Source organism: Vicia villosa, unplaced genomic scaffold (assembly GCF_029867415.1).
Source record: "Vicia villosa cultivar HV-30 ecotype Madison, WI unplaced genomic scaffold, Vvil1.0 ctg.001168F_1_1, whole genome shotgun sequence".
NCBI classification, from domain to species: domain Eukaryota; kingdom Viridiplantae; phylum Streptophyta; class Magnoliopsida; order Fabales; family Fabaceae; genus Vicia; species Vicia villosa.
In genome coordinates, this window is record NW_026705513.1 from 454,031 (window position 1) to 469,086 (window position 15,056).

Sequence of the window (15,056 nt, forward strand, 5' to 3'; positions counted from 1 at the left end):
TATATGTTGTAATTTTAAAAATTATATAAAAGATAATTTAAAATTATTAATAACTAAGAATAAATGTCTAAGATATAAACACCACTTAAACTTATCATTTATAAAGAAGTATTTCAAAATAAAAAATAAATATTAATAGTATATTATAATTATTTATTTAATTCTAACAAGGTGTGTGACATTATTTTTTATTATAAATTTTATATTTATTTACTTCTATTTTACTTCATCTACCTTTCAATAAAAAATGTGATAAATATTATATAAAATTTATAAATTTTAAAATAATTATTTTATATTCTATTCAAAAACATAATTATTCTGAAAACATTTATAACAATATATTCAGTTTCTTTAAATTATAATAATTATAAATAACAATTTTGAAATTATAATAATTATTTATAACAATTTAATAGTATTGCTTAAATTGTGAACTTTCTAGAACAAAAGAATTATTTGTTGGAGAAGCCGCGTAATGCGCGCCAGTGCGCCATTCATATAAAACTACAAACGGGTTCTAGTTCGGATCGGGTCGAACCCGAGAAACTGAGTTTTACGCGTGTGGTAAATAAACAAAGTACGATAAAACAAAAGAAAAAAACAGAGAAGATTAGAGAGACACAACAAAATAGAAACACTTGAGATCCAGCATAACATAACATAACATAGCTCCAAAATTTCTCACCAGAGAGAATGAGATATGGCGGTGGTAGAAGGAGGCGAATGTTATTGCAACCCTTTCTTGTTCTTTGTGCCACGGTAACAGGTGTTGGGTTATTGATGCTAGCTTTGAGACCGTTAGATCCTCAAATCAGCGTCAAATACGCGAGAGATTTCGAGTTTTCAGATTCCAATAGCTCCGATTTGGATGTCGGCTGGGCCGTCGATGACAAACCACCACCGACAGTCAGACCATGCGCGACGGTGGAAGAGATGGGGAAGGATTTCCAAAATGGTTTTGATGTTAAGAAGACACTTCGAGTCAGGAGAATTATCCAGCAGCATTTCGTTTTAAACGGTAATGCGGTGATTGAGTGACTTTTGATGTTTTAATTGGACAAAAACATAGGATGTTTTTAATGTTGTTGTCGTGTTGTGATTTTTGATATGTTTTGTTTTCATGACAGGTGCTTCAAGAGTGAGGGATTTGCCTCCGGATGAGTTCTGTAGACATGGATTTGTTCTAGGGAAGACTGCCGAGGCGGGTTTCGGGAATGAAATGTATAAGATCTTATCGGCTGCGGCGCTGAGTATAATGTTGAACCGGTCCTTGATCATTGGACAAACCAGGCATATTGGTTCTTTCCCAAGCCTTTCTTTTTCATTTTTATGAACTTGCTTTTACTCCTTTTTTTATGATGCCTGAAATCTTAATTGATAGTTCCTTATAGATTTAGTATAATCATAATAGTCAGAGCCGTCTCAAATTTTTGAAGGTTCCTTGTAGATTAGTCACAGTTTAACCATTATAAAAAAATTGAGGCCCTATTTAAGTATGATATAGCTGTGACCAACATTCCTATATAGCCATAGTTTTACCGTGACAAAATTGGGCCCTGTGCGGTAGTCCGCCTTTTACGCCCTCGGATAATGGTATACCTTCATAAATGGAGAGAGTACTAAATTTAGGAACTAGTTCTAGTTAACTTTTTTATATGGCTTTCACATAAATTTGGGTGAACTTTTTTTTTTTTTTTATGTATTCCTTGACATTTTATTTCAAAAACATTTTGCAACATTCAATTAACCATTGATTTTCATCGGATCAAAAGTTTAGTAAACTATGTCGGACTGACACTTTAGATCAAAGGTGTGTCCGGACTCTGAATAGTGGCATGACACTACCACATATGATTACATTCAATATTTCTCATTTTCCTACGGTGTCTATGCGTCAATGTTAGTATCCTGTCTGGTGTCCTTGTTAGTGGAAGCCAACGGTAGTATGCCATTGATTGATTACCAATTTAATTTGAACTTGGTGTGTTTTGAATTATCTGCAAATGTTACTATTAGGACGTAGAATTATTTATCTTTCCATTATCTCATTATTGTCTTGGTTCTACATTTCAGAAGAAAATATCCTTTTGAGGAGTACATTTCTTATCCCAACTTTACCTTCACCATGAAAGAAATAAAGCATCTGTGGAGACAAAATGGATGCGAAAGCAAATATGGGAGGCGTCTGGTTATGAGGACCGACGACTTCGAAAAGCCATCTCATACTAATGTTCTATGTAGCAATTGGAAGGAGTGGGAACAACCTATCATATGGTAAAGTGACATGGTTTTTCTACGCATCGATTACTCTACTATTTCTTTTTAGTTGTTGTTTTAAGATTATTTACAAATACCTTGAAAGCCAATAAATTTTGTTAATTTTGATGAAATTATTTGTCTTTTTTAGGTTTCAAGGAACAAATGATGCTGTTGCGTCTCAATTTTTCTTAAAGAATATACACTCTCAAATGAGGATTGCTGCTTTTGATTTATTTGGTGACCCGCATGTTCTTAGCTCTCAGCCGAACGTGTTTGGGGAGTTGATGAAAGTTCTTATATCGCCTTCACCAGATGTTGAGGCAGCTGTCAATTGGGTTGTTGGTGGCAACGAGAATCCTGATATCTCGTTGCATATGCGGATGCAAGTTAACAGGTGAAATTATCACTCAATGAGCTCCGATTTGATTTTTAAAACATTGATATAAAATATCCATGCAACAACCCAACTTTTTCTGCATATGTACTTTCTCATACCATGTGTTTAACTCATTGATTCCATATATGTCTTTCTTTAAGGCCCGTAAGAGCCGTGCAGGCTGCATTGCATTGCCTAAGAAAAGCCGTAGAGAGTCGACACCTAATGTCAAGACCAAAGGTTGTTGTGGTGTCAGACACACCTTCCATCGTTAAAAGTATTATGCCCAACATAAGTGAATTTGCCGAGGTAATTTTTCAATCCATCTTGGTTGATGATTCACATGCAAATGTTGGTTTATGAATCTTTCTTGAGTACTACATATGTATAGACTTAACAGCAGAGATCAAAAGTGTCGACGATAAATATTAAGTCGATGAAAAATTTGTAGGGACTAGAAATGGAATTTGAAAATCTTATACGGATTACAAATATATTTAACCTTACTCTTAATCATTGAGTTTTCTATTACATTTCTTTTGATCATGATGTGCTTTGATTCTTGTGTATCCATTGAGCAGGTTCTGTATTTCGATTATGAAAAGTATAAAGGAAAAATGTTTGATGGTTTGGCCAAGTTAGATTTCAGAGTGAAGGACTGGGGTCCAGCACCCAGATGGGTTGCTTTTGTAGATTTTTTTCTTGCATCTCGCGCCAGGCACGGCGTTGTTTCGGTAGCTCATCGGCGTGTAGGAACTACCTATGCTCAGTTAATTGCCGCACTGGCCGCAGCTAACAATCTAGGTACTTGCACTACCCGTTTCCCCGTTGTCGTTTCTTTTTTCGTCATTCATCATAGTTTCATGGAAATTATTTCTTCAGGGGACAACGACAACGTCAACGACAACAGCACTTCTGGTACAAGTTTTTCATTTTTCAGCAGTTTCCAAAGCAATCTATTAACAGATGGATTAAAGAATCAAGTTGGTTGGGGACATGTTTGGAACAGATATGCTGGACCATTGAGTTGTTCAAACCAAAGCAACCAATGTGCATTCACTCCACTTCTTCCACCAGCTTGGTGGGATGGTCTTTGGCAGTCACCAATTCCAAGGGATACTAAACGTCTTGCTTTCTATGGTGTTCAACTATCTGGTTTTGGTAATGTAGACACTGATTCACTTCAAAGTTATTGTAATTCTAGGAAAACTACTGTGAAAACTGTCACATTCAATTTGTAGCATTTGTAAGTCATGTTTATTGTATTTTACTTTTTAGGTGATAATACTTAAGGATAAGAAAATGATACTGAATTATTTATATTGAATATATAGTATAATGAGAATTCCATAATTAATGGAGGTAACTTAATACACAATCAATTTTTATAATAGCAGTCATATTATTTACATACAAATTGTATCATATCTCAACGCTCTTCATCTATAGCAAACCGATTGTAGGCATCAAATTTGTCACATATATAAGTTATTCTCGCATCCCTGTATTGCCCCAAATTCTTTCGGGGATGATTATTGAACACCCGTCTCAAATGAAGTAGAGTTTATCCGACTTGACCATCGAAATTGTAACTTTTTCATTAGAATAAAATGTGTGTATATGTTTTCAAATCTTGGTATATCATATATTTGTATCATCAAAAACCAATAATGAAACTAAATAGATGCATTCAACATAAATTAATCACACAACTTATACTTTAAAAATCAAAATTTTAAATATCAAATAATCAAAATTTTATTACTATCTTAATAAGTTTAAATTTGTAAAAAGATTAATATATAAAAGGGTAACATAGTAATTTTGAGTATACACAATGGGTCCATACTGGTAATCCACTCCGAGGCTTTGTTTTTGATATTGTGCATTCGATGAATTTATTTATGTCTCTGTGTGTATATATATATATATATCATTGATTGAAGAAGAATAACATTTTCTATTATTGGTTTAACCGTTTTCTGTTACAATGCAAGCTCTTTCTGTTTCTATCTTCTTCTTTCAATGGTGTCACCAAGGTGAAGTTATCACCATTATCATGGTATCAAAGCTCAAAAAGCTCTGGTAGCCATTGTTGCACACGCATTCTTGATTGTGAATCTCTCTTCCTTCTTTGCTCACCTTGAGTTTTCTTCACTCTTCAATTCACAATCATCTTCTTCGTTTGCTTCTTTCTCCTTCTTTTTCTTCTGATGGCATACCAGAGCTATAGCGATTTCTCCACAAATTCCACGAATCCTTTTTACCTTCATCCGAATAAGAATCTGTCTCTTGTTCTTGTGTCACCTTTGCTAGATGACAAGAATTACCATACCTGGGCAAGGTCAATGCACATCGCATTGATTTCCAAGAACAAGGAGCGATTCATCGATGGCACCATCACGAAACCTCCCGTTTCTGATCCTCTTTATGCTCTGTGGTTTCGTTGCAATACGATGGTACTAGCATGGATTCATCGTTCAATTTCTGAGTCAATTGCTAAATCCGTTCTTTGGATTGATACTGTAGCTGGCGTGTGGAAGAACCTGCAAATTCGCTTCTCTCATGGTGACATTTTCAGAATTTCTGACATTCAAGAAGATTTGTACAAATTCCGTCAAGGTACTCTTGATGTCTCCAATTATTTTACCCAGATGAAAGTTATTTGGGATGAGCTTGAAACCTATCGTCCCATTACTGCTTGTTGCTGTGCTATTCCTTGTTCATGTGGTGCTCTTGCATCAATTCGTAAATATCGTGAACAGGATTATATGAATAGGTTTCTTAAGGGCTTGAATGAGAAGTTTGCTCATTCCAAATCCTAAATCATGATGATGAATCCTTTACCAGATATTGACAAAGCTTTTTCACTGGTTATTCAACAAGAACGTGAGTTGAATCACTCTAATTCTATTGCTGCACCTACTACCAACAGTTCTGAAGAGTCTGCAGCTTTTCACACCAATTCCTCTAATGACAATGGTAATGGTAATAGCAAGACTGGTAACAACTATGGTAAGAGTAGAACACAGAGTTATGGTGGAGCTAAGGGTCATAGTCGTGTTTGTACACACTGTGGTAGAACCAATCACACAGTTGAGACTTGTTTCCAAAAGCATGGATATCCACCTGGCTTCAAGAGCAAAGGCAAATCCACCAACTCAGTTACTCAGAGTGATGTGTCTACTGATGCAGCCTTGGAATCTTCTCAGCAGAACTCATGCAAGTCTTCATTTGGTTTTACTCAAGAGCAATATCAAAACATTTTGGCATTACTTCAACAATCCAAACACACCTCTCAAGCCAACTCAATTACCACATCACCTTTTGTTCTGAACTCTCACTCTCATAATGAACAAGGTAATACTATCTATCTATGGATTCTTGACACTGGTGCTACAGACCACATTAATTTTGATATTACAACCTTTACTTCTTACAAATCCATAATTCCCATTCATGTTAGTTTGCCAGATGGATCCCAAGTTACTGCTTCTATTTCTGGCAGTATTGCTATTTCCCCTGCTCTTATTCTACACAATGTCTTGTTCATACCAAATTTTCATGTTAACTTGATCTCTATTGTTAAGCTTGTCAACAGTAATAATTGCTTTGTTCAATTTACTGATAATTCCTACCAAATCATGCAAAATCATTCGAGGGCAATGATTGGTATAGCTAAACTTCAAAGAGGGCTTTATGTTCTTGAATCTTCTACTCATCATCGTGCTTTCAATTCTTTTGCTCAAAATCCTGGTAATCTGTGGCACTTAAGATTAGGCCATGTTTCTGATATAGGTTTACAACATATTTCTAAAGTTTTCCCTTTTGTACCTTCACATTGTAATAATGACATACCTTGTGACTCTTGCCACTTTGGCAAACAAAAGAGGCTTCCTTTTCCTCACAGTTATAGTAAATCTAATGCTGCTTTTGAAATTCTTCATGCTGATGTTTGGGGCCCATTTTCTACTATATTTGTGTTAGGACATAAATATTTTTTGACACTTGTAGATGATTATACAAGATACACTTGGATTGTTTTTCTTAAAAGAAAAGATCAAACCAAAGAAAACATTTTCAAGTTCATAGCATACATAGAAAATCAATTTCATTCTTCTCTAAAATGTTTAAGGTCAGATAATGGTACCGAGTTCATAGCATTGTCTGATTTTCTTGCTTCTAAGGGCATTATTCATCAGAAAACATGTGTAGAAACACCCCAACAAAATGGAGTAGTTGAACGAAAACATCAACATATTTTGAATTTAGCTAGAACCTTATTCTTTCATTCCAATATTCCCCTCAACCTTTGGAACTTTTGCATACAGCATGCTATTCATATCATCAATAGATTACCTACTCCTATTTTGAAATTAAAATGCCCTTATGAACTGCTTTTTCAGCAGCCACCTTCTGAAGGATAGAAAAACACTTAGAAAGGGGGGGTTTGAATAAGTGTAGTCTAAAAACTTGAACGATAAAAACAATTTGCATAGTTATTTTTATCCTGGTTCGTTGTTAACTAAACCGCTCCTGTCCACCCCCACGGAGTGATTTACCTCACCTGAGGATTTAATCCACTAATCGCAACAGATTACAATGGTTTTCCACTTAGTCCGCGACTAAGTCTTCTAGAGTATCCTGATCACAACCTGATCACTCTAGGAACAAATGCTTAGACACAAGCTAAGACTTTCTTAGAGTATCCTGACCACCACGTGATCACTCTAGTTACAACTGCTTAGACACAAGCTAAGACTTCCTAGAGTATCCTGATCAACACTTGATCACTCTAGTTACTTACAAATTAATGTAATCAAATAAGAGTTTTACAATGCTTCTGAAAAGCTATAATCACAACAGTGATATTTCTCTTAATGTTTAAGCTTAATCTCACTAATATATTACAACAGCAATGTAGTGAGCTTTGATGAAGATGAAGTTTCTGAGCTTTGAATTTGAACAGCGTTTCAGCAAGTTAATTGTTGGCGAATCGTCAACCTTGCTTCTCATCAGAACTTCATATTTATAGGCACTTGAGAAGATGACCGTTGGGAGCATTTAATGCTTTGCGTATTCCGTACAGCATTGCATTTAATGTTTCACGCTTTTGTCAACTACCTCGAGCCTTGTTCACGTTGTGTCTACTGACGTTGCCTTTAATAGCTTCCAACGTTCCTTTTGTCAGTCAGCGTAGCCTGCCACCTGTACTTTCTTCTGATCTGATGTTTGTGTATACAACATTTGAATATCATCAGAGTCAAACAGCTTGGTGCATAGCATCTTCTTGTCTTCTGACCTTGAAGTGCTTCTGAGCGTGATACCATGAGAACTTCAGTGCTTCTGCTTCTGATCTCAAGTTCTTCTGATGCTTCCATAGACCCATGTTCTGATTCTGCCTTGACCATCTTCTGATGTCTTGCCAGACCATGTTCTGATGTTGCATGCTGAACCTTCTGAGACAAAGCTTCTGAGCGCTGATTTGTGCATACTCTTTATATATTTCCTGAAAGGGAAATTGCAATGTATTAGAGTACCACATTATCTCACACAAAATTCATATCCTTGTTATCATCAAAACTAAGAATATTGATCAGAACAATTCTTGTTCTAACAATCTCCCCCTTTTTGATGATGACAAAAACATATATAAATGATATGAATTTGCGATCAGAAAGAGCAGACGGCTAAAGACAATTTACACAGCTATAGCATAAGCATGTGAATATGTCTCCCCCTGAGATTAACAATCTCCCCCTGAGATGAATAATCTCCCCCTGAAATTAATACTAGAAGAATTTTATAAATAAAAGACTTCCCTGAGTATTTCAGTAGAGACGTTCACAGTGCTTGATCTTCAGAACATTCATGACTTCTGATTTCTACTTCCATAGGACAGCTTCAGAACATTGAATTTCTTTAGATCCTCAGAACATTCACAGCATCTGATTTCTGCTTCCATCGGACAGCTTCAGAACTTGAATTTCTTTGATCTTCAGAACATTCACAGCTTCTGATTCCTGCTTCCATTGGGACAGCTTGAGAACTTGAATTTCTTTGATCTTCAGAACATTCACAGCTTCTGATTCCTGCTTCCATTGGGACAGCTTCAGAGCTTGAATTTCTTCTTTCATCACTTCATGCTAGAATGTATCAGAACATTGTTGAATGTACCAGAGCTTCATCAGAGCATCTCTACATCCTGAAATGTTACAGAACAAAACTAAACGACAAAAGTCAGCATGAATGAATCAGAACATAAAATATGTTTCAGAACACAATATGTATCAGAGCCATATAAGCCATATAGAATGTATCAGAACAAATAGACATAATGTTTCAGATCATATTCTATCATCAGAATATCTGAACATTCTTCCTTCTTGCTTCTGATTCTGATTCTGAAGCTTCATAGCACTCAGCTTGCTTCAAGAATCCAAGAACTTGATTCATCTTGTTGCTTCTTATGTTGATCTTTAAAGAGAATCTTCAATTCCTACAACAGCACAACTTAAAGCATAGAACTTTGCAAGTTTTGTTAGTAATGTGGGGCCTTTGTACCCGGTAACTGATAATATTTAATCAGATCATTTATCATATATTTTCTCCCCCTTTTTGTCATAACATCAAAAAGAATATAAAAGATTCAGATGTAGAAAACGACAAAGGAAAGAAACAGACTTAAACTTTTCATTGATTAAACAAGCAGGATTACAAAAGATGTATGCAGAATAACAGATGCAACAAGGAAAGAAAACTACAAATACCAAAGACTACAACCCTAGCTTAGACAAAATCTTAGCTAACATATCATGAATCCCTGCGATGTTCTCAGTTTGTCTAGCCATGAAAGCTTGAGACTCTGCATGCCTGTCCAGACTAGAACCTCCACTGTAAGAGAATGCATGAATTCAAGGAGGAAGTGAGAGACAGTTCACAGGAAGAGAGCTAATGTCTCAAACGAGGCTTTCCCTTAACATAGAAGTCAAGAACATGATCCTTAACATCATCCAATATCTCAAGAAAGTCTTCTTCCTTTGGATAAATGTTGATAACAACATCACATAAGAGATCTGACTTGAGACTTCTTGGAGTCTTGAGAGATCCGTCTTGAAATCAATTTCAGCGATCCCCGAGATTTGTTTCTCAACCTGGAACCAAACAACCCTTCCAACCGTTCTATTCAAATAGATCGACCACCCTTGAGTCTTCATTTGTGATGGAGGAATGTAGCGAGTTTTCAGTGGAGAAACCTCTTGAGAGGAACTTGAAGACGGATTCATGGTGAATGCTAGGTTGAAGATGAATAAACTAGGGTTTATGCAAAAAATAAAGCAGATAAAGAGAGAGAGAGAGAAATAAATAGAGGGAAAAAGAAACGTTTGAAGAGTGTAAAAAAGAAACTGAAATGATGAATGGCATTTAATGTACATGACGTGAGGAGAGATAATAATGACAAAAGAAGTGATTAGCACAGTTACCTAAGTAGGCGTCCCCTCAACTGCACGCACGCTTGTCCAGAAATAGTGAACACGTGTTTACCATCTGGATAGCCAGTTACAGCTGTCTTACTTTTAAAGAGATTCTGAGTCAACTTAGACAATGAAACGTTAGTAATAACAGAATCACTACTTCTAATTGATTACAATCAGAACTTCTTATAAAAGACTAATCCAATCTCATTTCAGAAGATACTCATACATAAGATCTTCTCATCTTCTCATTCTGGGCATAAATCCATACTGATATTCTTCAGAATGAACTTAAACCTATCTTCAGCAAGGGGTTTTGTAAAGATATCAGCCCATTGATGGTCTGTATCCACAAAGTTTAAAGATATAACACCCTTCTGAACATAGTCCCTTATGAAATGATGTTTAATCTCAATATGTTTAGCTTTTGAATGTAGGATAGGATTCTTAGATAAACATATAGCAGAAGTACTATCACAGAAGATAGGAATGTTACTCTCATATATCTGATAATCTTCTAGCTGACTTTTCATCCAGAGCATTTGTGTGCTACAACCAGCAGCAGCAACATATTCTGCTTCTGTTGTTGAGAGGGCAATAGTGGCTTGCTTCTTGCTGTACCATGAGATCAGGTGACTTCCAAGAAATTGACAACTTCCAGAAGTACTCTTCCTTTCTATTCTATCTCCAGCATAGTCAGCATCACAGAATCCTACTAAGTTGTAATCTTTGGATCTTCTGTAAACTAAACCAACATTAGTAGTACCTTTCAGATACCTCAGAATTCTCTTAACCGCAGTTAAATGAGATTCTCTCGGATCTGATTGGAATCTAGCACACAAACAAACACTGAAGAGAATGTCAGGTCTAGAAGCAGTTAGGTATAGAAGAGATCCAATCATACCTCTGTACAACTTCTGATCTACCTTCTTACTTACCTCATCCTTACCTAGGACACATGTTGGATGCATAGGAGTTTTGGCTTCTTTGCTTTCAGAAAGATTAAACTTTTTCAGAAGTTCTTTCACATACTTCGTTTGATGAACATAGGTTCCATCAGAAGTTTGGTTGATTTGAATCCCTAGGAAATACTTGAGTTCTCCCATCATGCTCATTTCAAATTCAGCCTACATAGACTCAGCAAACTCCTTTCCAAGTGTAGCATTAGATGTTCCAAAGATAATATCATCAACAAATATTTGACAAATTAAAATATCCTTTTTAAATGTTTTACAGAAGAGAGTAGTGTCCACTTTTCCTCTAGTGAAACCATTTTCCAGAAGGAAAGAACTCAAACGTTCATACCAAGCTCTAGGAGCTTGTTTCAATCCGTATAATGATTTCTTTAATTTAAAAACATGATTTGGAGACATGGAGTCTTCAAAACCAGGAGGTTGATGGACATAAACTTCTTCATCTATGTAACCATTTAAGAAGGCACTCTTAACATCCATTTGATAAAGAGTGATGTTGTGTTGAGTGGCAAAAGAAATTAATAGACGAATAGATTCTAACCTGGCCACTGGTGCAAAGGTTTCTGTATAATCAATCCCTTCTTGCTGACTATAACCCTGAGCCACCAGTCTGGCTTTGTTTCTTACCACTTCTCCCTTCTCGCTTAGCTTGTTTCTGAACACCCACTTAGTGCCGATGATGTTAAATCCTTTTGGTCTAGGAACCAAGTCCCATACATCATTCCTTGTAAACTGATTGAGTTCTTCTTGCATGGCAATTATCCAGTCTAGATCTTCTAGAGCTTGATCAACAGAAGTTGGCTCGATCAAAGAAACAAGACCTAATTGACATTCTGCATTGTTCTTAAGGAATGCCCTTGTTCTGATGGGATCATCTTTCTTCCCAAGGATCACATCTTCTGAATGAGCTGAGGCAAGTCTAGGTGATCTTCTGACTGTTGGTTCTTCAGAAATCCTGAGATTCTCTAAAGATGCAGCAACTTGATCTTCTGATCCATTGCTTCTGAGACTGTCAGCTTCTGCAGCTTTGCTTCTAGGTTCTACTGCTTCTGATATATCATTATCAAAATCTGCAAAATTCTCAAACTGCTTTGGTTTTTCAAGACCAAGCTTATCATCAAACCTGATATTGATTGATTCTTCTACAATCAATGTTTCAATATTGTATACTTTGTAGCCTTTAGAGCGTTCAGAATATCCAAGAAGGAAACACTTTTGTGCTTTAGAATCAAACTTACCAAGATAATCTTTAGTATTCAGAATAAAACATACACATCCAAAAGGATGGAAATATGAAATGTTGGGCTTTCTGTTCTTCCACAATTCATAAGGAGTCTTATTTAGAATAGGTCTTATAGAGATTCTATTCTGAATGTAACACGCAGTGTTTATTGCTTCTGCCCATAAATGCTTAGCCATATTGGTTTCATTGATCATGGTTCTGGCCATTTCTTGTAGAGTCCTATTCTTTCGCTCTACAACTCCATTTTGCTGTGGAGTTCTAGGGCAAGAGAAATCATGGGCAATACCATTTTCTTTGAAGAACTCCTCAAAGAATTTGTTCTCAAATTCACCACCATGATCACTTCTGACCTTTATGATTTTGCACTCCTTCTCAGATTGGATCTGAGTGCAGAATTCAAAGAACACTGAATGAGACTCATCCTTGTGTTTCAAGAACTTTACCCATGTCCAGCGGCTATAATCATCAACGATGACTAATCCATATTTCTTCCCCCTGACAGATGCTGTTTTGACTGGGCCAAACAGATCAATGTGCAAGAGTTCTAACGGCCTTGAGGAAGAAACAACATTCTTAGACTTGACTGCAGGTCTGGAGAAATTGCCCTTCTGACATGCTTCACAAAGAGCATCTGATTTGTATTTCAGATTTGGGAGTCCTCTGACCATATTTAGTTTGTTAATCTGAGAAATCTTTCTCAAACTAGAATGTCCTAATCTTCTGTGCCAGACCCATTGCTCCTCAGAAACAGACATAAGACAAGTTACCTTCTGCTTCTCAAGATCAGAAAGATCAATCTTATAAATGTTGTTCTTTCTCTTGCCTGTAAATAGGATTGAGCCATCCTTCTGACTTACAGCCTTGCAAGACTTTTGATTAAAGATTATGTCATAACCATTGTCACTTAATTGACTTATGGACAATAAGTTATGCGTTAATCCTTCAACAAGAAGTACATTAGTTATGGAAGGAGAGTTACCAAGACTTATGGTTCCAGAGCCAATGATTTTGCCCTTCTGATCTCCTCCAAACTTGACTTCTCCACCTGGTTTAAGCACCAGGTCTTGGAATGTAGACCTTCTTCCCGTCATGTGTCGCGAGCACCCAGAGTCCAGGTACCATGACATTTTGCTTTTTTGTCCTCTTTGCCGCCAAGGATATCTGCAACTGAAATTATCTTCTCCTTAGGTACCCACAATTTTTTGGGTCCTTTCTTGTTAGTTCTCCTCAAGTTCTGATTGAACTTGGGTTTAGCAAAATATTTAACAGGAGGAACAGCATGATATTCTTTAGGTTTGCCAGCATGATATTTCTTAGGATGTGTCACAAGCTTCTTGGTGTGAACAGTGTTAAACTTCTGTGCATGTGAAGTGAGCCTAATATCATGTGCATGGCCATATTTGAACTGATCATACAATGGCTTGTATGTGATCTTCAGATCATCAATAGGTTCAAATTTATGTGAGGTATCACCCTCATAGCCAAAACCAAACCTTCTGTTTCCAGAAACACCATATATCATAGAAGCAAGATGACTTCTGCCAATACTTCTAGATAAGAACTTTCTGAAGCTCGAGTCATATTCTTTCAGAATATGATTCATGCTAGGAATGGATTTTTCTGTTTCAGAAGGAGATCCACTATCTTTGGATAGATTTAAAACTTTTTCCTTCAGTTCAGAATTTTCCACTTCCAGCTTCTTAGTTTCAAATTCAAACTGCTTCTTCAGCTTTTTGTATTTGATACTAAGATGAGCCTTGAGTTCCAGAAGTTCTGTTAAACTGGAAACTAACTCTTCTCTAGATAGTTCAGAAAATACCTCTTCAGAATCTGATTCTGATGTAGATTCTGATCCATCATCTTCTGTAGCCATCAGCGCGAAGTTGGCCTGCTCTCCTTCAGAGTCTGATTCTGATTCTGATTCAGAATCATCCCATGTTGCCATAAGACCTTTCTTCTTATGAAACTTCTTCTTGGGATTCTCCTTCTGAAGTTTTGGACACTCGTTCTTATAATGTCCAGGCTCATTGCACTCATAGCAGACAGCCTTCTTCTTGTCAGATCTTCTGTCACCAAAAGATTCTCCTCGTTCAAATCTCTTTGAGCTTCTGAAGCCTCTGAACTTCCTTTGCTTGCTCTTCCAGAGTTGGTTTACCCTTCTGGAGATCATGGACAGTTCATCTTCTTCTTCAGATTCTGATTCTTCAGGATCTTCTTCTCTAGCCTGAAAAGCGTTAGTGCATTTTTTAACATTAGATTTTAATGCAATAGACTTACCTTTCTTCTGAGGCTCGTTTGCGTCCAGCTCTATTTCATGGCTTCTCAAGGCACTGATAAGCTCTTCCAAAGAAACTTCATTCAGATTCTTGGCAATCTTGAATGCAGTCACCATTGGACCCCATCTTCTGGGTAAGCTTCTGATAATCTTCTTTACATGATCAGCCTTGGTGTAGCCTTTATCCAGAACTCTCAATCCAGCAGTTAGAGTTTGAAATCTTGAGAACATCTTCTCAATATCTTCATCATCCTCCACCTTGAAGGCTTCATATTTCTGGATTAGAGCAAGAGCTTTAGTCTCCTTGACTTGAGCATTTCCCTCATGGGTCATTTTCAATGACTCATATATATCATGGGTAGTTTCCCTGTTAGATATCTTCTCATACTCAGCATGAGAGATAGCGTTCAGCAAAACAGTCCTGCATTTGTGATGATTTTTGAATTCTTTC

General features: G+C 36.5%; 1 protein-coding gene across 1 annotated transcript; it reads left to right on the plus strand.

The window, feature by feature from the left end:
* Nucleotides 1-593: 593 nt before the first annotated feature.
* Nucleotides 594-4,394, plus strand: LOC131633716 (uncharacterized). The gene is made up of 7 exons (XM_058904405.1): nt 594-1,021; nt 1,131-1,293; nt 2,077-2,277; nt 2,411-2,656; nt 2,800-2,947; nt 3,220-3,442; nt 3,521-4,394. The coding sequence occupies exons 1-7, from the start codon at nt 697-699 to the stop codon at nt 3,877-3,879; spliced, it is 1,665 nt and encodes a 554-aa protein (XP_058760388.1). The 5' UTR covers nt 594-696; the 3' UTR covers nt 3,880-4,394.
* Nucleotides 4,395-15,056: the final 10,662 nt, after the last annotated feature.

Coding starts and splice junctions, on each gene's coding strand:
- LOC131633716 (XM_058904405.1), top strand. CDS start 697: ATGAGATATGGCGGTGGTAGAAGGAGGCGAATGTTATTGCAACCCTTT. Junction 1,022..1,130: donor GCAGCATTTCGTTTTAAACG/GTAATGCGGTGA, acceptor TTTTCATGACAG/GTGCTTCAAGAGTGAGGGAT. Junction 1,294..2,076: donor TTGATCATTGGACAAACCAG/GCATATTGGTTC, acceptor TCTACATTTCAG/AAGAAAATATCCTTTTGAGG.